The following is a 23,087-nucleotide window of genomic DNA, read 5'->3' on the forward strand; positions in this document are numbered from 1 at the left end:
AAGTTAAGTGTAGGCTTTTGTTTTTACTATTGGCCAAAGCAAAAGAAAGTAATTACATTTACAGATGTCCCTGAAAAAATAAAGCAAACAGAATACATGAAATTCGTTTTCAAAGATATTGAAGAACACTAACGTTTAATAAATAGGGGAGTTACCCTTTGTCCAGCTTAGACTTTACAAAGAGATTCCGCCCTGTGGACCAGCCAGGAAGGACTGAGCCTCACTGGAGCCTGCCTGCTGCATGAAGACTCAAAAGCTAAGAAAGAAGCCAGAGGAGCCCAGGGTATCTGTAGGGCAGTCCTGAGCATTTAGCAGAGTATGAATCAGCACATGATTGCACGAAAACAGGTTCCAATCAGCAGGAAAGTCTCTTGCTATAGATCTTGGGTGATGTCTGATGATATTCTTAGCTTTAGAGTTGTTGATGGCTTGTGGCCTAGCAGTACATTCTGGGAGGCTTTCCCAAGAACCACGGGATAGTTAGGCCAGACATAGAGGTGGGTGATAGATGGCTATTAAGTAGACCAAAGATATTCGCAGATAATTTGGCCAAATCTCCATATATTTGTTACTCTGACATTACAAATCTCCACATTGGGTCAGTCTTGGGTCTTTAACGTAGGTTTTTGATTTTTCTGGAAAACTCAGCTCACCTGGAGAAGCACCAAGGTTGAGTCAGAAAGCAAAGGGGACAAGGGGACACTGGCTCGGAGCCTTGATGGTGTTTTCTACATGAGACAAATTTGATTTCAATGGGTTCTGGGTAACAAGAGTGGTCTTCAACTATCAAGTTTTTGGCTCTGGGCTTTGTGGAAAAGTTAGATAAAGTTAGATAAAGGAGGGGACCTGTCTAGGATTGATTGATTTGTGTATGAAAAACACACTGGCAGGCATGATGTTTGCAATTTTTAGGAAGTAGCTAGTCCTGGGAGCAGCACTGTCTCTGAGATTACCAAGAACCCAAAATATCAAAGCATACATTCAGAAATATATGTGTGCATATACATATAAATGTGTGTGTGTGTGTGTGTGTGTGTGTGTGTGTGTGTGTGTGTGTATTTCACAAAGAACACTAAAACACAATTGAGGCTTTTGTTTGGTCGGTTTTGGTTTTTGAGACAGGGTTTCTCAGTGTAGCCTTGGCTGTCCTGGACTCCCTTTGTAGGCTAGGCTGGTCTCAAACTTGGCAGAGATCTGCCTACCTCTGCCTCCCTGAGGGCTGGGGTTACAGGAGGTTCTTTGTAACAAATAACAGACTTTAGTTATTTAAGAGGAAAAGCATGTCTACAGACAGGAAATGTTAAGACAAAATGATTCAGTCTTACTAATTTTAATATTTGCTGTTCTATCTGTGAGTGTGGAGGCAGAATATCATAGGGTACATACGGAGGACTGAGGGTAACTTCCAGGAGTTGGTTCTCTATCCCCACTAAGGCACCCAGAGATCAAACTTAGGGGATCAGGCTTGTGTAGCAAGTTCTTTTACCCATGGAGCCATCTCGCAAATTCACCAAAATTGACATTTATTATTTAATATTTTTGGTGAAAGGTTTTTTTTGTTTGGTTTTTGGTTTTTTGGTTTTTTGGTTTTTCGAGACAGGGTTTCACTATGTAGTCTTGGCTGTCCTGGACTCGCTTTGTAGACCAGGCTGGCCTCAAACTCACAGCGATCTGCCTGCCTCTCGCCTCCCAAGTGCTGGGATTAAAGACGTGTGTCATCACGCCCGGCTAAAAAGATATTCTTAAGAAATTACAATCGATCATATTTATATAGCTAAATTTTGTTTATTATGAAAAGTTTATTTGCTCAGATTTTTTTAGGTTATATATTTTATGTGTATGAGTGTTTTTCTTCCATGTATATAGGTGTACTGTGTTCGTGCTTGGTGCCTGTGGAGGCCAAGAGGGCATCCAATGCAGAACTGGAGTTAGAGATGGTTGCGAATCACCATATAGGTTCCGGAAACCAAACAGCTAGTGCTGAGAACGGCTGAGCCATCTCTTCAGCCCCAAACTTGGGGTTTTAATGCCTTTTTGTTGTTATTGTTTTGTTATGTTTTGTTTTGAGACAGGGTTTCTCTCTGTAGCCTTGTCTGTCCTGGACTCACTTTGTAGACCAGGCTGGCCTCGAACTCACAGTGATCCACCTGCCTCTGCCTCCTGAGTGCTGGGATTAAAGGCGTGCACTACCACGCCTGGCTTTAATGCCTTTTATACTTAAGTTGAGACTTAAATTTGAGTTGCATTATAAGAACAATGTCTGGTGACGTGACGTGACTTTTAAGTGGTACTGTTGTTGTCTTTCTAAATGTACTTTGATAAAACAACAAAGAATTTAGAAAGCTTGTCAAAGTTGGGGAAATGACTGAGTAAATGAATACTTCATACAAATGAAGACCTGAGTTCTAGGCATGGCCAGGGAAGTCTCCAACACCACACGTGGGGAGCAGACAGGTTTCCTGGCTGCCAGCCTAGCACCAGGTTCAGCGAGAAGCCTCTCACACCAGTAAGGCAGAGAGCCAGCCATAAGCATAGCACGTCTACACACATACAAGCCCTACTGGTCTTGACAATATGCAAGGGACTGAATATAATATTTCATCTTTTTTTAAGATTGATTTTTTTGAATGTGTATGAGTGTATGAGACAGTATGACACTGTCTCCCTGCACACCAGAAGAGGACATCAGATTCTATTACAGATGGTTGTTAACCACCACGTGATTGCAGGTAATTGAACCAGGACCTCTGGAAGAACAGACAGTGCTCTTAACTGCTGAGCCATCTCTCCAGCCCTCATCTTTTATTTTACAAGTAAAAGATTACACTATTACATTAGCTTATGTGTATAAGTAACACTTTGAAATTTATTATTTGACTGACTAAAATAACTGAAAAATAAGGCTGGCCGTAGTGGCGCACGCCTTTAAACCCAGCACTCAGGAGGCAGAGGCAGATGGATCACTGTGAATTCGAGGTCAGACTGCTCTACAAAGCAAGTCTAGGACAGCCAAAAAAAAAAAAAAGAAAGAAAGATGAGCAAACCTGAACTATGTTTGATCCCTGTAAACCCATGGCATGCATGCACACACACCCTCACAGATACACACACATATTCAGACATCATCATCATCTTTTTTTTTTTTTGAGATGGGTTTTTTATTTTGTTTTGTTTTTTGTTTTTTGAGACAGGGTTTCTCTGTGTATCCTTGGCTGTCCTTGACGCACTTTGTAGACCAGGCTGGCCTCAAACCCACATTGATCCCCCTACCTCTGCTTCCCAAGTGCTGGGATTAAAGGTGTGTGCCACCACACCCAGCGGGTTTTTGTTTTTGTTTTTAATGTATATCATTTTTTTCAAAGTGTGTGTTTAGCATCTGTTTGGGGTTTGCATTCTGTATCTCAGGCTCTGCCAGGAATTTGTGCTGAAGGTTAGGCTGGCATCAAAGTTGCGATCTTCCTGCCTTAGCCTCCCAAATGCTAGGATTGCCCACATGCCACCATGCTCTCCTCAGCTTAGAAACTAACTACATGTAAAAATACAAATAGTAGAAGTAAGAAAATGAAAGAGTGAGCCCCTCCTCCGGGCCACCTCCACCTGCTAGTGGCAGGGCCCTTGGTGCAGACACGGGTCCTCACAGTTCAGCCTTTCCTTCTGTCTACCCACAGACGTTCCTCTGTGACCCCCGCTGGCCAGCGTTTCCACTCTGTGCTGGGGATCACACAGTTGTCATACTTGCCAAGGATCCAGCAACCAAAAGAATGAATACCCATCCCCCCCAAAATAAGACCAGAAATATCTACACTGAGGAACACTTCAAAACCATAAGTGCAAATGCTTACATTCCAGTACAAAAATGTAGACGTGAACAAACAAGACAATATGCCTCCTCCAGAAGCCAACAGCTTTTTTGAAAAACAATTTACCTAAAGTGCAAGACAAGGACATCAAAATATCAATGGGCGAATATGTTTAAGGACCTTAAATAGGATATGAATAAATGTCTTAATGAAGATTATAAACACAAATAATTAGATGAAATAATGAAAATAATTCAAGACATGAAAGTAAAATGTAATGAAGAAATAGAATCACTAGAGAAAACCCAAACTGAGCCAGGCGGTGGTGGTGGTGCACACCTTTAATCCCAGCACTTGGAAGGCAGAGGTAGGCAGACGGCTGTGAGTTCAAGGCCAGCCTGGTTACAAAGTTAGCCCAGGACATTCCAAGGCTACACAGAGATACCCTGTCTTAAAAAAAAAAAAAAAAAAAAAAAAAAGAGAACCCCCCCCCCCTACCCAGATCTAGCCAATGGACAGGACATTCTCCACAATTGAGTAGAGAGTGGGATCTGACTTTCACACGTACTCTGGTGCCTCATATTTGACCACATACCCTGGGTGGGGAGACCTGGTGGCACTCAGAGGAAGGATAGCAGGCTACCAAGAAGAGACTTGATACCCTATGAGCATATACAGGGGGAGGAAGTCCCGCTCAGTCACAGTCACAGGGGAGGGGAATAAGGGGAAAATGGGAGGGAGGGAGGAATGGGAGGATACAAGGGATGGGATAACCATTGAGATGTAATAAGAATAAATTAATAAAATAAAATTTAAAAATTAAAAAAGAAAAAGAAAAGAAAACCCAAACTGAAATGAAACTGGAAATGGATGCTCAGGATGTCAAGTGAAAGCTTCAGAGGTAAGCCCTGCCCACAGATGAAAGAAAGAATTTCAGGTGTTAAAGACAAAGTAGGAGAAATGAATGGCCCAGTAGAAAAAAATGTTAAATCTAAACAAACCCAGGTGCAAAACACCCAGGAAACCTGAGGCACTATGAAAAGACCAAATATAAGAATAATGGAAATAAAGGGAGGAGAAGAAATCCAGGTTGAAGGCACAGAAAGGATTTTAAACAAAATCAAAGACGAAAACTCCCCCAGTCTGAATAAGGAGATGCCTATGAAGATAGGAGAAGCATACAGGATACCAAATAGAGGTGACCATAGGAGAAACTCCACATGACACAGAATAATCAGAACTCTAAATGTACAGAACAAAGAAAGTGTATTAAAAGCTGCAAGGGTGGGGTGGGGGGCGACAGCAACACAAACAAGTCACTTATAAAGGCTCGCCATTAGAAGAACACCGGATTCTGCAGTGGAAACTCTGAAAGAAGCCTCTCAGATATTCTACGAACTCTGAGAAACCTGCACAAAATTTAACTACAAATGAATCTAGCACCACAACATAAGACCAGATATCATGAAGCTGATAGAAGAGAAAACAGGGAATAGTTTGAGCTCACTGGCACAAGAAAGGACTTTCTGAATAGGACACTAGTAGCAGAAACACTAAGACCAACAATTAATATATGGGGCTTCATGAAGCCAAAAGCTTCTGTATTAAAAAAAAAAAAACATAATTCAAGCAAAGTGCTGGCCTGCAGAATGGGAGAGAAAATATTTGCCAGCCACACATCTGGTAGAGTGTTAGTATGTAGAATATATAAAGAACTAAAACAAAACCCAAAACAAAAAACTAAACATCAAGATAACGAATAGCCAATATAAAAATGGTAAATACAACTAAACAGAAAGTTCTGAAAAGATAAAATACAAATAGCTGAGAAATGGGTTGTTTGTTTGTTTATTAGTTTGTTTGCTTTTTTTAATGTTCAACATCCTTAGCTTTCGGGGAAATGCAAATTAAAATTTCCTTGAGATTTCATCTTGGCTGGTCAGAATAGCCAAGATCAATTAAAAACAGAAATGACAGTACATGCTGGCAAGAATTTTGGGAAAAGAAATGCTTATTCATTGACGGTGGAACTGCAAACTTAAACAGCCACTATAGAATCAGTGTGGCAGTTCCTGAGGAAGCTGGGGATTGATCTGCCATATGATCCAGCTATACCACTCTTGGGTGTATATGCAAAGGCCCCTGCATCTTTCTACAGAGACCCTTGCTCATCCATGCTCATCTCTATTCTACTAATAATTTCCAGAAATTAGAAACAGCCTAGATGACCATTAGTTGATGATAGTGAAAATGTGCTCCATTTACACTGTGGAATATTCAACTGTTAAGAAAAATGAGATTATGAAATTTTCAGCTAAGTAGATGAAGCTGCAAAAAAAAAAAAAAGGGTTTTTTTTCCTTTTGAATGGGGTAACCCAGACCCAAAAAGCAAATCTTGCATGTTTTCTCTTACATGTGGATTTTGACTTCTAAGCTTTCAATATGTGTGTTTCACTCTGAATAACCACAGAGATTAGGTATTTAGTAATGGGGGAGGATGGCGTCTTATAAGGAAGGGAAAACTGTAAATTGTTATAAAGAAATACAGAGGAAAATATTATAGGGGAATTAAATGGGCAGGCTAGAAGAGAAAATATGAGGATGGTTAATATGAGATATTAGTCTGTGAGATATACTGGTGCAATATGGGACAGTGTTATGGGAGTAACCAACCACTCTTTGCTTGGCCCACTCCATGCCATGAAATCGATAACCTCACACAGCTCAAGTGACCAGGAATCTGACACTAGATAGGCCATGAGCTCCAGAAGAAAACCTACTACTAAAGGAACATATTAGCAAAGTGACTTCTAGAGACATGTTATTGTGCCCATGGATCATAATAGGAAAGGCCTTTTGAAAGTTGTATGGATACCTACTATTGTAGACGCTTCCTAATGATATTTACATCCATGAAAGGTATTTAAATGAAGTCACCTAAATAATGGGGAAGACAATGCCCCAACTAGACATCTTATGCCACCACATAAGACCTCCAGGACAAGGAATGGATTACATCTTGTTGAGCCACTGGCCAAAGGAGTCCCATAAACACACACACACACACACACACACACACACACACACACACACACATACACACAGTGAGAGAGAGACAGAGAGAGAGAGAGACAGAGAGAAAGAGAGAGAGAGAGAGAGAGAGAGAGAGAGAGAGAGAGAGAGATAGTGAGAACGCACACAGGTTATTGCCAAGGCTATTGGTTACTCTCCACAACCTACCAGTAAGGTGATGGTGTTGAAAATGCCAGTTATTTATGCCATTGAACATATCAACAAAGTGACTTCATTTTTTTTTTTAACAAAGTGACTGCTAATGACATGGTATTTTGCCTATAGATTGGTACATTGCTCAGCCTTCATCAGGAGAACTTTTTTTTCAATGGATGGTGATTAACAGAGATTCACCACTGGACAATGTGCAGATATTGAGAGACTTGGGAGCACTTAGCCCTATGTGAGCTGTCTTTGCCAAACTTCTCCTGTCAGAGCTTGGGAAGAGGTGGGAGATTGTGGGTGTCAGGGCTGGTAGATGACTCTGGGGAAACACTGTTGTACAGACACACAGGACTGACATACACAGTAACTCACAGAGACTGTGATAACATACATAAGGCCAGCACAGTTCAAACAAATTCATACCACTGAGAAGGAAGGTAGATTTAGAAGTCCTACCCCTCACCATGAAGTTAGTTGTAGCTGATGCCTTCTGGTAAAAGGGAAAATCAGTGTTGAGGGGTGCTTTACTGGGTTTTTGTTTGAATTTTTATTTTTGTTTTTGTTTTTAGAGAGACTGAATATGAGGCAGAGAAGATCTGGGAAGAGTTGACGAGGAGGAGGATATGACTAAAATACATTGGTTTTTTTGTTTGTTGGGGGGGGTCTTTTTTTGTTTGTTTTTCGAGACAAGGTTTCTCTGTGTAGCCTTTGCTGTCCTGGACTCACTTTGTAGACCAGGCTGGCCTTGAACTCACAGAGATCCACCTGCCTCTGCCTCGAAAAACCACAAAAATAAAATTAAATTAAAAAATAAAAAGGCACATATACTATGTGTCTTTGTTAGGTTTCTCTTGCTGTGATAAAACACCATGACCAGCAGGGCCAGCCTGGTCTACAAAGTGAGTCCAAGCCAGCCACAGCTACATAGTGAAACCTTGTCTTGAAAAACAAAAAGACAAAACAAAACAAAACACACCATGACCAAAGCAACATGGGGAGGAATAGGTTTACTTCAGCCTATGTTTCCACAGTCCATGACTGAGGGAAGTCAGGGTGAGCACGCAATTAGAACAGGAACCTGGAGGCAGGAGCTGATGCAGAGGCCATGGAGGGTGCTGCTCACTGGCGTGCTGCTCCTGGCTTAATCAACCTGCTTTCTTACAGAATCCAGGACCACCAGCCCAGATTAGCACCACCCACAGTGTGTTGGACCGTCCCACATCAAGCTCTGGCTGTCCTGGAACTTACTCTACAGACCAGGCTTTGAACTCACAAAGATCCGCCTATCTCTTCCTCCTGAGTGCTGGGATTAAAGGTGTGCACCACCACCACCACCAGGCTCTGGTGGGTATATTATCTCAACTAATTCTTTCTTCCCAAATGATTCTAGCTTGTATCAACTTGACATAGAACCTAGCCATTAATAATAATCTAGCTGGGCTGGAGAGATGGCTCAGATGTTAGGAGCACTGCCTGCTCTTCCAAAGGTCCTTAGTTCAATTCCCAGCAACCACATGGTGGCTCACAACCATCTATAATGTGATCTGATGTTCTCTTCTAGTGTGCAGGTGTACATGGAGGCAGAACACTGTATAATAAAAATAAATAAATAAATAAGTCTTATAATAATCATCATCATCATCATCATCTAGCATTGATGTTAAGTATTGTGTGACTAATTAACATAAGGTAAGCACATTTCAGAAGAAGGATTATTACCAGGATGTAATAAAGGTTCAAATCAAGGGTCCGTAGCAGTCTTTTATGCTCCCAATATTAAGTCTTCAGAAAGTACAAAGCAAAAAATGGTAGACCATCAATAAGAGACAGACAAATGCACAATTATAGTCAGAGACGTCACTGTTCCCTCCCAACAGATAAAACAAATAGGCAGGAAATCAGTAAGCATAGTTCAGACTTAAACAATGCTACCCACCACCTTGACTTTGATTAACACTTAGCAATTGCCCAACAGCACTGGGATATACATTCTTTACAAGCACACACATTTACCAGTTATCGGCTGTATAATGGGCTGTGAAACTAGCCAATAAATTCAAGCAGTACAAAGCCACGCTGCATTCTCAGACAATGGTGAAACCAAATTAAATACCACAGGGCCAGTGGGATGGGTTAGTGGGTAAAGGCTCCGGCTGTGCCAGCCTGGCATTCTGAGTTCAATTCCTAGAGTCCATGTAGATATAGAAGGAGAAAACTCAGTCCATAAAGTTGTCTTCTGACCTCCCCATGTGTGCCATGGAACCCCCCATCCACCCCCACACCACACTATTAGTAATGTTTTCAGTTCGCAACTATAAACGGGAGGACCCAAAACCATGTACCCTGCTACTAAGACTGTGAAATTATATAAAGACCTTGAAGATCAGTGTGCCACTTTTAATTGTTAGAGATGTCCACTCCGTGACCTAGCCATTCTATTATGGGTGGGCTGTGAACTGTAGCCCCTAAAGGCTCATATCCTGGTGGCCTGATTCACACAGCTGGTGGTGCTCCACAGAGCTGACTAGACCACCAGTGGGTTAATCCTTCACCAATGAGTTAGAGAATGGCTTTCCTTGAACACGTCTAACCTTTCCTTAGGCCCAAGTGTACAGGGCCGAGGAACCAAATGAACGTGGACAGACACCCCTGAAATAATGAACCAAAGTAAATCCTTCGTCTCCTCAGTTTTTCCCCTTTAGGTGTTTTGTCACAGCAAGGAAAGGCTGGTTAATATGCATGCCCAGGTGCTTACTCAGGAGAAATGAGACGTTGGCGCCACAACTAGCACACGAAATCTCATAGCATCCTTGTCTGTCACCGCCAGGACCTAGAAACACCTGAGTATCCATCAACAGGTTCATGCACAAACTGTGGTACACCCATGGAATACCATTCACAAAGCAGTTCTTCATCCATGCAATAATACAGTGTTTCAAAGTGACTATGCTGTCTTTTTATTAAAAAAAAAAAACAACTATGTAAACTAGTACATTTGAATGATCCCACGGACTGGTGTAAATCTAGAAAATGTAAGCTGATCTATGGGGGCAGAACACACACCACTGGAGAACACACACCACTGGTTTCTGAGAGGTAGGGGTGGAAGGGAGAGGTCAGCAGGGAACATAGCACGCTTGGAGATAACAGACACATTTACTACCAAGGGTTTCATGGATGTGTAAATAGGACAAAACTATATTGCACACTTTAGATTTGTCACAGTGTGTTTGCCTTATTATGTGGCAATTTTTTTTTTTTTGGTTTTGGTTTTGGTTTTTCGAGACAGGGTTTCTCTGTGTAGCCTTGGCTGTCCTGGACTCACTTTGTAGACCAGGCTGGTCTCAAACTCACAGTGATCCACCTGCCTCTGCCTCCCGAGTGCTAGGACTAAAGGCGTGCGCCACCACGCCCGGCTTATGTGGCAATTTTATGGGCGCTTACTACATAGCCAAGGCTGGCCCAGAGGCATGTACAACCACACCCAGCTCATAACTTGTTTTTTATTTTTGCTTTTTTTTAAAATAAATTTCTGTTTTAAAAAACAAACAGTATGCAGTTGGGAAGAAAGTACTGAAGGTTTCTGTTAGGGGAGGTGACGTAGTGCTAATGACTGACGACAATCTCCCAGGACAAGTGTGCTTTCCTTTCTACCCAAAGAAAACCTTGGTGCATCAGGAACCAGTTGCCCATCATTCTGGATTCTTTTTCTTTCTTTCTTTTTTTTTTTTTCCTTTTCTTTTCTTTTTTTGGTTTTTTTTTTTTTTCGAGACAGGGTTTCTCTGTGTAGCCTTGGCTGTCCTGGACTCACTTTGTAGTCCAGGCTGGCCTCGAACTCACAGCGATCCGCCTGCCTCTGCCTCCCGAGTGCTGGGATTAAAGGCGTGCGCCACTACTCCCGGCTCATTCTGGATTCTTAGAAAGATTGTGCTAGACGCAATGACACCCGCCTTTCCTTCCAGCACTCAGAAGGCAGAAGCAAGGTAGGCTGCACCACAAGACTGTAGCTAGCTAGCTAACTAAATAAATAAATAGGGAGCTGGGATACAGTCCATTGAGAAAGTACACGCCTAGTATGCTTCAGGCCCAGAGTCCAATTCTCAGAGCTAAAATGAATAGATCAGACAGACAGACAGACAGACAGAAAAACGTGTTATTTCAGCCTAGCTCTTGCCAAACTTCAGCACCCAAATGCACCTGGCCTGTAGCCCTCATGTGGTAAGCTCTTTTTAAACCTCATTTCCTTCTCACTTCAGCAGGACAAGGGATTTTTTTTTTTTTATTTTAAATTTTTGGTTTTGGTTTTTCGAGAGAGGGTTTCTCTGTGTAGCCTTGGCTGTCCTGGAGTCACTTTGTAGACCAGGCTGGCCTCGAACTCACAGTGATCTGCCTGCCTCTGCCTCCCGAGTGCTGGGATTAAAGGCGTGCACCACCACGCCCAGCCCAGGACAAGGGATTTTTGTACCTAGTTCCCAAGTGGACCATAGTACTGCTAGGAAGCGATGGGTTCGTTTGCCTCCAGGTCCACACGCACGTGAGCAAGGCCAGTGCTCTCTTCACCACCAAGCTGAGTGAAGCATGCTACAGGCTTGAATGCCTCCCTCAGAGTGTATGCACCGAAAGCCCAACAGGTTTGAGGCATGATTTAGAGCGATTATGTTAGCGGAGCTCTTCCCTCACACGTGGGCGTGCTCATTGCCCCTTTCCTGCTCTCTGACCATGTGATACATACAATGACACAGCAAGAAAGCCCTCGCCAGACCTCTTCTGTCTGCCTTTCCAGCCTTCAGAGCCACGAGCTAAGTAAACTTCTGTTGTTGATAAATGACCAGGATGTGGTAATCTGTTACAGAGGCACAAAGACAAGGCACAGTCTTCACTTCTGGAAATCTCTGTCCCTGCCTGTGGAATCTCCCTCCCTCCTGGTAGTCATGAGAATCCCTTGAGGGCCAGGCCTACTTGCGTAGCACCAAAGCCAACTTAGCCCACATCTCCAAAGCTGTCTCAGGAGCTGGCTCAGCTATTGCGTCACTTGCCTCCGAAAGGTGGAGAAGTTGAGGCCATCTGCTGCCATCTGGCTTTGCTTAGAAACTGCCTGGGATGCGTGGCTCCGGTCCTGACACACCATCCTAAGAGGAGTCTCACCGCACCGCACCGTGCTTCTCAAGGTTTGTGGGCTGGCTTTAGACCAGCTGTAGGCAAAGTACGGAGGGCAGGGGAGGCTTGGGGCTTTGCTTTCCTACAGCAAGGACTTACAGGGAGAACTCGGTCTGGGCATGTGACGATGGGGTTAGCAGTCTGCTGGGCCCAAAGCTGGCCCTCCCTCCCTTCCCTCAGCTGGCCCATACTGCATCCTGCTCTGCCTGGTTCCAGAAAGCCCAAACCCTTGTCCTGAGTGGTTAAGGCAAAGAGAAAAGTCCCACAACTCAAAGCCGTGTCTTTAAAACAAGAGGGAGGGGGCAGGGAGTAATTCAAGGCGAAACACTGAGTGCCAGGATCCAGGACAGCGAGTTCTATTTAACAAGAGGTTGGGAGGGGGATGAGGGGGGAGTTGGGTCCAAGACCCAAAGAGGTAGAAGACCTGGCCAGGTCCCCCAGCAAGTGCAAGGCAGGGCAAGAGGCCCTGCGCTTTTCTCAAGCAATGGAGCATAAGGTGAAATCCTTTTCCTCACCTGTTCTCTTTCCCAGGCCTGAGCTCTGACAGAATCCAGGCCTCTCTCTTCTTAGCCACACTGGGCTGCACATGTGCTGGTACTGATGCTTCTTTTAATAATTTATTTTATTTTATTTTAGTGTGAGGGGTGTTGCCATTGGAACTGGTATTACAGACAGTTGTGAGCTGCCATGCGGTGGCTGGGAATTGAACCCGGGTCCTTTGGAAGAGCAGACAGTGCTCTTTAACCACTGAGCCATCTCTCCAGCCCCTGGGACTGATGTTTCCTGGGTGTGGATATACTGTCCCTAGCCCACTTGGACTCAGACAGGCAGGTGGGGGGTGGTGTCGGAACTGGTCGGAATTGGTGGGCCACGGGCACATGGGTCCAGCTGACACCAGCCTTTACTTTGACCCCAAGGCTTCCCTCTGTTACTTGGTCTCTCCACTGTCACCACACCTTTAAGTCTTGGCTCTATGAGAGGCCTTAGGCCACTGGCTTCCCTACCCTGTGTTTCTCTGAGTCTCTTTCTTACTTGCCCTGCCTGTTACTAGTTGGGCTTAAAACTAGTTTTCTAAATGGGGCCGTGGGGGGTGACCAGACATTAGGCTTCTAGTTGGGAAGTCATCTTGAGGGATTTTGGAAAGGAAGACAGGAACTCTCTATAGAGACACCCTTAGGTCTGTTCTGCCCTGAGAATTCCTGATGCTCTCTGGGCCCACCTCCACCCCTTACATGCTGTGCGTGACCCCAGAACTAGAGAAAACACCACAACTCTTCGTCTCCAGCCAGACGCGTCTCCTCACCCTGCCACAATGCTCACTCGGCATGTAAGAAAGCCTGGGCACTAGAGCTAGGCAAAGTGGGCAGTGCTGTGCCCACTGGGAAACAAACACATAGTCAAGCCCCTCAGATCCACTATGGCCGTGCCTTTGGTGGGCACAGCCTTGTGCCCAGTCCAGTGCACACTAAAGGGCCCTGACTGCATTTGCTGTGGGGCCCCTATACAGAGCTCTTCCTGACTGTGCCTCCCAGCCTGCTCCCGTGAAGCTGCCTGCTCTGAGATCAGGTCCCCTCTAATAAACTCCCAAGCCCACACCACTGAACCCGTGACCCCTACACTTTGATCTCCATGGAGCCAAGCGAGCAGGAAGGGACATCGGCCTGGCCGTGGGTCACCTACCCTGAGCAGGTGGGGGTCTTCCTACCTCTGCAACAGGCCTGGAGCTCAGTGAGTCTGAAGTGTTGTGGTGCAGAAAACCTGAGGTAAGGGAGACTGTCCATTCCTGGAAGGTCTGGGCTGTGGATGCTGGGGCCTCTCTTACTGGGTGAAGTGGAGGCCCTAGCCTGGGCTGGCTGGCCTGCCTCCCATGAAACCCTTCTCCTTCCACCTGCTTCACCCCAAGCTGAGCATTTTCACTGTCCTTCCGTAGGCTGACCTTGGGCCTTCAATACCTGGTTCTTAAAATACCTCAGTCAGTAGCAGTGAGCCAGATCAGTAGTAAGTCACCTGGCACAACAACCCTGAGGCTCTGGTCCCGGCTCAGTAGCTGCAGAGCCCCAGGTGGAGACAGCAGCAGCCCCAGCCATGCCACCCCCAGACTCGAGGTCCAGGCCCTCGTAGATGGTAGGGAGTGAGGTGTGCTGACTCAGCCGCCGTCGCAGGCCAACCAGGAGGGGCTGGGGAAGTGAGGACACATCCACATTGTTACCCAGATCTACCCAGGCCAACACAGGGAATCTAGTGGTGTCCTTGATGGCCTCGGTGAGTTCTCTGGCAGCCGCTCTCGTCAGCCGATTGCCGTTGAGCAACAGCTGGGTGAGGCGGGGCAGCGCCCAGAGGCTGGGTAGCAGCAGATGCAGCAGCTCGTCGCTCAACTCCGTGAAGCTCAGGTCTAAGACCACCAGCTCAGCACCGTGGCTGCCCAGGCAGCGTGCTATGTGCTGCACATCTCGGGTTGATAGTGGGATGCCGGAAAGGTCCACGGTCTCCCCTACCAGCAGGGTCTTCTGGAGGCCGCTCTTGAGGCTATGGAGAGACGCAGCAGGTGGGTGCACTTGAACCCGGGTCCAAGCCCAGGCAGGACCCTAGCCACCGCAGCCAAGTACCCAGGGCAACCTATCTCCTCTGGCCTGGCAAAGCCCGGTTTAAAATGCCACTTCTGGGACTGGAGAGATGGCTCAGCAGTCAAGAGTACCTACTGCTCTTGCAGAGGACCCAAGTTCAGTTCCTAGCACCCAAGTGATGACTTAACAACCATATGTAACTTCACCCCCTAGCCTTCTCAGGCACCAAGTACATCCACAGAGCACATACATGCATGCAGGAAAAACATTCATATACTTTTTTAAAAAACATATCTTTTTAAAATCTGGTTTGTTTGTTTGTTTGTTTGTTTGTTTTTTCCTTCAAGACAGGGTTTCTCTGTGTTATTTTGGCAGTCCTAGACTTGCTTTGTAGACTAGGCTGGCCTTGAACCACCTGCCTTTGCAACCTGCCCCTCTCCCCAAGTACTGGGATTAAAAGCATGTGCCACCACACCCGGCTTTTAACTCTATTTTTAAAGTTGCTGGCCAAAGGCAATGCTTGGAATCTTTTTGAGCTCAGTTTCCCCTCTGGTGAAATGGGGACAGGATCGTTGTAAAGGTTACATATATGAATTAAGTGCATAATATATGGTACATATATGTAGACTATTATTATTATGCTTTCTGCCTCTGTTAATATTACTTATTTTCATGACAGCCCAAGGGTGTATAAGTGACGGCCCACTCCACAAAGGAACTATGAGCAGTGGAAAGGGTCTCTTGGCTACACATCATTAAGAGGGGACCAGGGACCTAAATCATGGTGCTCTCTGACCCCTGAGCCTACGCTCTTTTTCCTGTGCCCCTCTGGAAGTTGCATCCTTTAAGCGAATGAAAAAAGCAAATAAAACAAAAATGAAAACAAACAAAAAAAATCCAACAACAACAAAGAGAATGAAAAACTCTGCCATAAACAGATATGGTATCATTCTGGTCCTCTTGGTGTTTGGGGGCTAGAGGCGAGACAAGCATCAGTAGACGGGAGGGGGTAGGTGGATACTGTGGCCTGAGGGACGTGTGTGGGAGGCCTCCCTGTGTCACGCTGAAAGAGGCATTTGGAGACTGAGGAAGGGTGCCCGCAGGTCCCCTGGAACATTTTCCTCTTCCTCCTGCCCTTTATCCTCAGTGCCACAGGGGAGACAGGCCTGCTCTGGGTGATAGGTTATGAAGAGCAGTGCAGGCATTGCCAGGGCCCCATGAGGAAGCAACCTCATGGGTTCTGGGTTCACCTGGGGCCCCACGGCACGAGAATCAAACAGAGTCGGGGATACATGGAGCTCAGGTCGGCTCCCAGCTGTAGTTCTACGCCTTTGGGTGCCAGAACTGGTTGTGGACTGACACTGTGTCACGAGGCTATGAGACAGTGACCAAAATGGGCGACCATAAGCAGAGAGCAAGCTCTCGGGAGGCCGTGGAAGTCTCTGCATCAAGAAGTCTGGAGCTGATGAATTCCCAAAAGGATGCAGGATGTTCCAGGAAGGAATGGCCTTAGGCAAGCCTCTTACCCTCTCCTGACTTGGTGCTCTTCCCTAGGAAGATTTTACCGAATGTGCCTGGACAACAAGGAGGCACAGGCCCTAAAAGGGGGCTGGGATGGAGGGACAGGTGAGGGATAGTGAGTGACAGTGAGTGACACTGTCCTAAAAGAAATGGGAACTTACAGGGAGCATGCTGCTTGGCTTAGGGACATCTGCTGCCATGGGCCAGGGCGGCTGCCAAGGCTGGAGCCTTAATGTAGATGGGGCAAGGGAGCAACAACAGAGCAAGATTTTTTGCACACTTAGCTCTCAGAGAAGGGACCCCAAAAGATGACAGCATGCAAGGGCTGTGGCTGGGCTCTCCTTACCTGCTCTGGGGTTTCCTGTGGGGCTTTCTCTTGGAGTGAGGAGTGAGGTGGTAGATGAGCTGCCGACAGATCTTATCCGAGGACTTCCAGGGCTCGTGGTCCTACAGGGGGGGCGGGGGAGGCGGAGAAAGGGGACGCTGTGGTCAGGATGAGCCGGAGCTCCTGCCCTGGCTGTAGCCTGGCATACAGCCAGGCGAGGCTGCCTGCTGGGAGCTGGACAGGCTAGTCTGAGGCCCCGCAGTGCCAGGGGGGAGGAAAGCCTAGACAATGAGCCCTTGTTCGCTGTCCTCAGGCCTTAGGCCAGTAGCTCGAGCTATCAGCCGGCAGCTTGCCACCCTCAACACCCCCAGGGGACTTGCCACAAGGAGGAGGCCAGACCAGGCCCCTTGAGGGAGCCCTATTCCAGAGACGCCAGTCCCAGAGAATAGGAACAAGGTCAGCACGCTCTTCCTCTTCATTCTTCGAGCTATGCCGTGCGCTGCGTCCCCAGCCGTATGGGGCCTGGGTCTGGGCTGACGTGGCCGGTGCTGGGCAGGGGCTTGACGGTTTTTTACTGCACCACATGGCTCTCTCTCTCTCTCTCTCTCTCTCTCTCTCTCTCTCTCTCTCTCTCTCTCTCGGTCCTAACTGTATCCCCCAAAGAGGCCCAGCTTGGGGCAAAACACAAGGCATGCTCCAGTACCCAGAACATTCGTTTGTACTATTAGCAGCACCCAGAGCATGCAACATACACAGTGGCAGCAGATTAGGTGGCTATTGGGATGGCTGCGGACTAGCCAGCTGAGTACAGAGCCCACAGTGGACCCCCCCTCCCCTTATTTCATGACTGTTGTGGGGGAGGCTCATTGGGTTTAAGCTTCTTGGGAACACGTGGCTGAGCACAGACATGCAGGCCAGTGCTGTGTCCATGTTCACAGGAGGACACCTGGAGGTGGTGTCAGAACAGGGCCCAAGGAGGTAGAGGCTGCACATCACAGGCTCCAACCTAGCATGGGGTATGGATTTGTTTGTGACTCAAGTTCCAGTGGAAGGGATTCAGTGATGCCCCTGCCCCGCCCCACCCCCCATGCCCAAAGGTGTCCAGGTGGGATAGAGACCAGGATCCTCAGCCTAGGGTGTCTCTCTTCTGACCCAGGAACAAGAGTATATGGTTCTGGTAGTGGGTGTGTCAAGACAGGCTGTGTGTTCTGTGTCCCTGCAGGCCTTCTGCACAGATGGGGTACACAGCACCTCACAGTGGGAAAACCTAAGAGTTATTTTTTTTTTTAGGGGGATCAGCAAGACAGTTGCCGCCTGTTCCTAAAGCTGTTCTTGAGGAGAGACAGTGGCTTGCCCAAGGCCACCCAACAAGCATGAGAACCCAAGTCCCCAGGGTCTGTGTCTGCTGAGCTCACCTTCTTGGGGCACTGCAGGTCCCGGGCCAGGTTCACCAGCAGGTCATGGGTGATTGGGTCCACCAGGTTAAGGAAAGTCACATTCCTGTAGAGGATGTCAGTGAGGAGGTTCCCTTCAAGCCCCAGGTCCTATGGGTGGTGAAGACTGAGTAAGCTGTCCATCCATCAGGGCTTTCCTTCTCACTGGCACCCGTGTTTCTAACGCTCTCCCCAGGGATAGCTGGAACTTCTCAACAGCCGTGTGTGTGTGTGTGTGTGTGTGTGTGTGTGTGTGTGTGTGTGTGTGTGTAGGGGCATAGTAAGGCCTCAGGGGGGTGATTATCAGGTTACTCAGACAAGTTGTCATCTTGCTGTGATACCTTTCCCCTCTAAGACCTTGAATGCTGATGTCCCTAGCACTCCCTTAAGGGCCTTTGTCTCCATCCTATCCCTGAGGTCTCCCAAACTGTGGCGGCCAACCTTTGTGCCTCAGGGCGTGATCTTCTTCCGGATCATGTTCCCAAAGGCAGCTCTGCACCCAACCAGTTCACTTGCCGACCTTAGATCCCTTTCAGAGTGCAGTAGCTCCCCCACCCCCACCCCTGTCCCCCTCTGTAGGGCTCCCCTAGCATCCTTTCCCTTTATCCTCAGCTCACTCAGTGAGGATTCTCCCACTGCTGTCGCCAAGGTTCGGACCTCATACCTAGTCACCTTTGCTCAGGGTTCCTAGCCTTCCACAGTCATTCCTGGGATGCCAGGGCCACTCTGTGAGACACACCCGACCTTTACCCATCACTCCATTGGTGGAGACTAAGCAGTCAGAGACTTACAGAGGAGCCATGGCTCCCTGGATTGGGTTATCACACCCTTCCCAGCCTACCAGAAACTTCTCTTTGGGCAGACCCCAGAGTCAGGGCCCTGGCTTGGTACTGTTGCCTTCATCCCTCGGCCTTCGACCATCTGCAGCTATAGGCCTGATGTGAGACTGAACATCTCTGATTTCTTTTTATTTTTTTCAAGGTAGAGTCTCACTATGTGGCCCTGACCAGCTTGGAATTCGCTGTATACATACCAGGCTGGCTCCCATATACTGAGATTAAAGGAGTGCACACAAAGATGCCTTTAGTGGACACACAGGCAACCTATAAGCATCCAGCCTCCATGTGCCATCTCCTTCCCTGTTAGCCAGAGAAGGGAATGCCCCTATGCCATGCTGAGCACACAGGAAGTCAGGCCAGGCAACAGGAACGCAATGGGCTGCAGTTACCGAGTTCCTACAGGTTATGAGGCTGAGCAGGCTCCTGGATCTGCCTCAGACCTCAACTTCAGGGATACGAGGAGGGGACTTAGCTCCTTTCTGAGCTTGGCTCCCTCTGTGATGCTCTGAGGGCAAACGCAAGCTCCACCATCCCAGATAGTGATCTGTAATTCTAGGCAGTATGCCTGCCTGGGGGCTGCTTGGCAGTTGCTCTCTTGTTTATATTTCCAATATGGTTCAAGCCACAGATGCCAGAAGGAAGGAGGCTTGTGAGTCTAGACAGAGCCCCAGACAGCAGCCTACCTTCCACTGGCCTGGTCAGTGCCTCTTAAAGTGACAGCTCCAATTTTCCAGACTGCTGAGTCTACAGAGAGGACACCCAGTGGCGGAGGAAGAGCAGGATTGAAAAAGATCTCTCTCTCTCTTCTCAAATGCTCTAACAGCGAGCCACATCCCTAGACTCCTTTCTCAGTCTCTGTCTGGGTCCCTTCGCACGGTTTCTCTTAACTCTAAGCATCTACCTCCATGGTGGGAGCAGCAGCTACTGCAGGAGATCAGAAAACTGAATAGGAAATGATTTGCCCAGGGGGAGTGCTGAGACAGGCATCCCTGTCTCGTAGGGCAACTTGGGGCTCAGGATCTCTGAGTAGGGTACCAAATATGTCTCCCAAGGGCTCAGATGTGGCACTGCAGTGTACAAACGTGGTTATGTATACCCAGTGGGCTCAAGCTGCCTGTTAGTGGGTGGTGCGTGCGCTGTGGCTTTGTCTAGGCTGTCATGGTGTCTGTCTCCTGGCGCGCACCCGCAGACCATCTGGGCTGTGCATCCCAGGACGCTTTCTCCTGCATCTGATGCTACCTTTCTTGCTGCAGGATGGGGAGCTGCCCTCTTCCCATTGTCCTGCAGCATGAGATATCCCTACCCTCACCCACTCCAACTCTTGAGAAGGTCCAAATGCAGGCTCTCAGCTCCAGACTGTTGGTCCCTTAACACACACACCATACCACACTTAAAATCTCAGTGCCCCAACATGCCAACCCCATCTTTGGCAAGCAATCCACCAGCCTCACTTGGCCCTCTCTTTAACCGCACCCTCCCTCCAGGCAAGAACCCACCGTGTGCGCCGCTAGGAACTTCCCCCCCACCCCCCGCGCGCCATCTCCAACCCCCCCGAAGCCCACAACCCCGGCTCCTCCTTGACGCTCCCAATCCCGGGCCGCCCCGCTCTTTCTCTCGCCTGGCGCAGGAGGCGCAGCAGCTGCCGAGCGCGCTCCGGCCGCCGCTCGCGGAGCGTGGACTGGATCTCTCGCAGCCAGCGCACCCGGCGCTCGTAGGGCGCGGGCCCGGCGCCAGCCGCCGCAGGGGCATCTGCCTTTGCCCGCCGCCCCAGCCGCGCCCCCATGGCCGCCTCGGGCGGGCACTGGGAGGGTGGAGGGGAGGCGGGCTAGCTGCGCCTCGCCCCGCCCGGGATGCGCGGTATGGGCAGTGCCGGCTCTACGGCTGCGCGCCCAAGCGCTGGCCGCCAGCGTGGAGCCCAGGGTCACTCCTCTTTGGCAGAGGTTTCGCTGTCGAGGGCCCCGCCCTCGTAGGACCTGGCGTTTGGAGCTCTTCCCAGGAGCGGCCAGGGGAGACGCTGAGGAGGACAAGGTGGCATTTGACACCTCCCAATCATGTGGCCCTAAGTCACTGCTGACTTGGGGAGAATAGTCTTGACTGTACACAAAGTGCTTCAGGCGGGTGAAGTTGCTGCTTTAGGCAATGCCAGCACCTGCTTTCAGGGATCGCTCCTGTGAGCAAGTGCGTCTGTCTTGTCCACTCTGTGTGGGTGTTACCAGGCTTGGCAAATCCCGAATGACACTTCCTGCTTGAAGGGGGACAGAGGCAGGCCCAAGGAAGCTGAGCATAGTCGACTTATTCTGACCCCCATGCCTGAGAGATGAACAGGCTAAACCCAGCTCTGGGCAGCCTGGCACCAGGCCCTGTATACGTAGCTGGTTCTGCTTTTCCCACCTAACAAAAAAGGGATGGTTGTGCCCTCAGGGGTTCCTGGCTCCCCTGACGACCAAGTTTGGGCTCAGAACCATTTAGCTCTTAGTCCCTGTTGGAAGCCTGCAGCCCCATCTGGGCCCAGTTGCAGGTTTCTCACGTTCTGTAGGAAGGGGCATTTGTGGCTCTGCACGATAGCCTCACACTCCCATCCGTAATCAAGGAACATGTGTCCAGCCCTAGTCTGGGAAGCATGTGAGGGTGGAGCTATCCCGGGGCATTCAGTGAGGGATGCCTGCCAGAGTCCTTCCGTTGGGGCCAAGCAATGCTAGACCAGAAACTGGAGGTGGAGGTGAGACACTGGAGGCCAGGCTTTATGATGCCCCAGGACTGGGGCCAATAGACAAGGCAGAACGTGTACTTACCAGACCACTCACTGACACCCCCTAACCACTTCTAGGCTGAGTCCTGGGCCTCCTTTTTCCCCAGCAGTCTCCCCCAAGGTCCCTCCTCTGCAGCAGTATTATCCTAGGGCCACCTTGGCACGACAGGTTTCCTCCCTGGCAAACCTGCATGACTACCCAACCCGCCCTCCCCCAACCCCCAACCCTACCAAGGGCCAAGGCTGTCGCTGAATTGAGAGAGTGTGTGTGAAAAAAGCCAGAGCTTCGAGCAGCAGTCCAAGTACCTCAGGGCCTTCTCGGACCCCGTTGCCCAGAGCGGGAGGCCAGGTGAGTCCTCTTCCTCTCTCTTCCTTCCTGCGCCCTCAGGGCTGTGAGACAGACATAGATGCCTTCCAGATCCTGACCATGCTGTTTCCGGAGGCTAAGCCAATGCTGAGCATCATACCTTGGAGTATGAGGAGACGGAGGCGGGAGCCAAAAGGGAGGAGAAAGCAGGGAGGGCCGAGCACCACACCAGAAAGGAACTAGCGAGGCAGTGGCATAAGCGGGAAATGCCTAAAACTTAGTCCTGTGGCAGGTAGAGAACGGCCCCAGCTTCTCCTCTATGACCCTCCTAAAAGGACTTTTTTCAGGAGAAGAGCAAGTGTAGTATCCAGACCCAGATCCGAGGGTGAGCTTTCTTTAGCCTGCTGTCCTGGTGCCTGGGTGAGTTGGCTCTTGGGCACTGGTTTTTTTGGTTTTTTGTTTTTTGTTTTTTCCTTAACCTGACTTGGACAAGAGATCCCATAGACAGAGCTGTCCCCTCTGGGGGTGGGGATACCATTCCACCTCACCAGTCTCCATGTATACTGAACTAAAGGCTGCTGGCCCCTCTCCCTGGAGCTGTCCTGGGCAGCAGGGTTTGTGGCAAATGCCACAGTGAGGCAGAGACTCTGATGCTGCCATCTGGATCTCTAGGAATGACGTGGCGGCATAGAGGGTTGGCTTCTGTCCTTTGGGGGCAGACTTGCCATCCTTAGTAAGCCCATGGGGGTATAAAAAATGAGGAGGCGTGAGTGTGAGGACACCACCAGACCCCGGGCCTTGATGGGGAGATATGAGGCCCCAAGGAGGAACCGCCTGGAGATTGAGTATTGGCAGCAGTTGCACCCTGGTTGGTCTAAGTCCTTAACTACCCATGTGGTAACCCAGTGGGAGCAGACACGATGCCATGATGTGAGTGACCAGCAAGTAGGCTGGAGGGTATGGAACTGAACTAGCTCTGTTGTTGGTCTCCTCCATCCATGCAATGAGAAAGCCCAAACAGGAAAGCCACCTCAAGGCTGTTATCTCAGCAAGGATCCAGGTCATCCCGACCTTCCTGGTAACCAGGACAAAGGATACAATCTCTGTTGTTTGTTTGCTTGTGATAGAGTGTCACATTGCTTAAATTAGGAGTTC

General features: G+C 48.6%; 1 protein-coding gene across 2 annotated transcripts; it reads right to left on the reverse strand.

Moving 5' to 3' along the window:
• Positions 1-12,526: 12,526 nt before the first annotated feature.
• Positions 12,527-20,763, reverse strand: LRRC75B (leucine rich repeat containing 75B). Of its 2 annotated transcripts, none has more exons than XM_084754002.1 (4): positions 20,495-20,763; positions 18,020-18,104; positions 16,626-16,726; positions 12,527-14,720 (listed from the first exon to the last, which is right to left on the reverse strand). In XM_084754002.1, exons 1-4 carry the CDS (start codon positions 20,623-20,625, stop codon positions 14,198-14,200), a joined length of 840 nt encoding a protein of 279 aa, XP_084610128.1. In that variant the 5' UTR covers positions 20,626-20,763; the 3' UTR covers positions 12,527-14,197. The 2 variants fall into 2 exon arrangements, with proteins under 2 accessions (XP_084610128.1, XP_084610127.1); XM_084754001.1 differs by having other exon boundaries at positions 18,020-18,148; positions 20,495-20,761.
• Positions 20,764-23,087: the final 2,324 nt, after the last annotated feature.

The sequence above is a fragment of the Acomys minous genome (assembly GCF_964271855.1).
Source record: "Acomys minous genome assembly, chromosome: 13".
NCBI lineage: Eukaryota > Metazoa > Chordata > Mammalia > Rodentia > Muridae > Acomys > Acomys minous.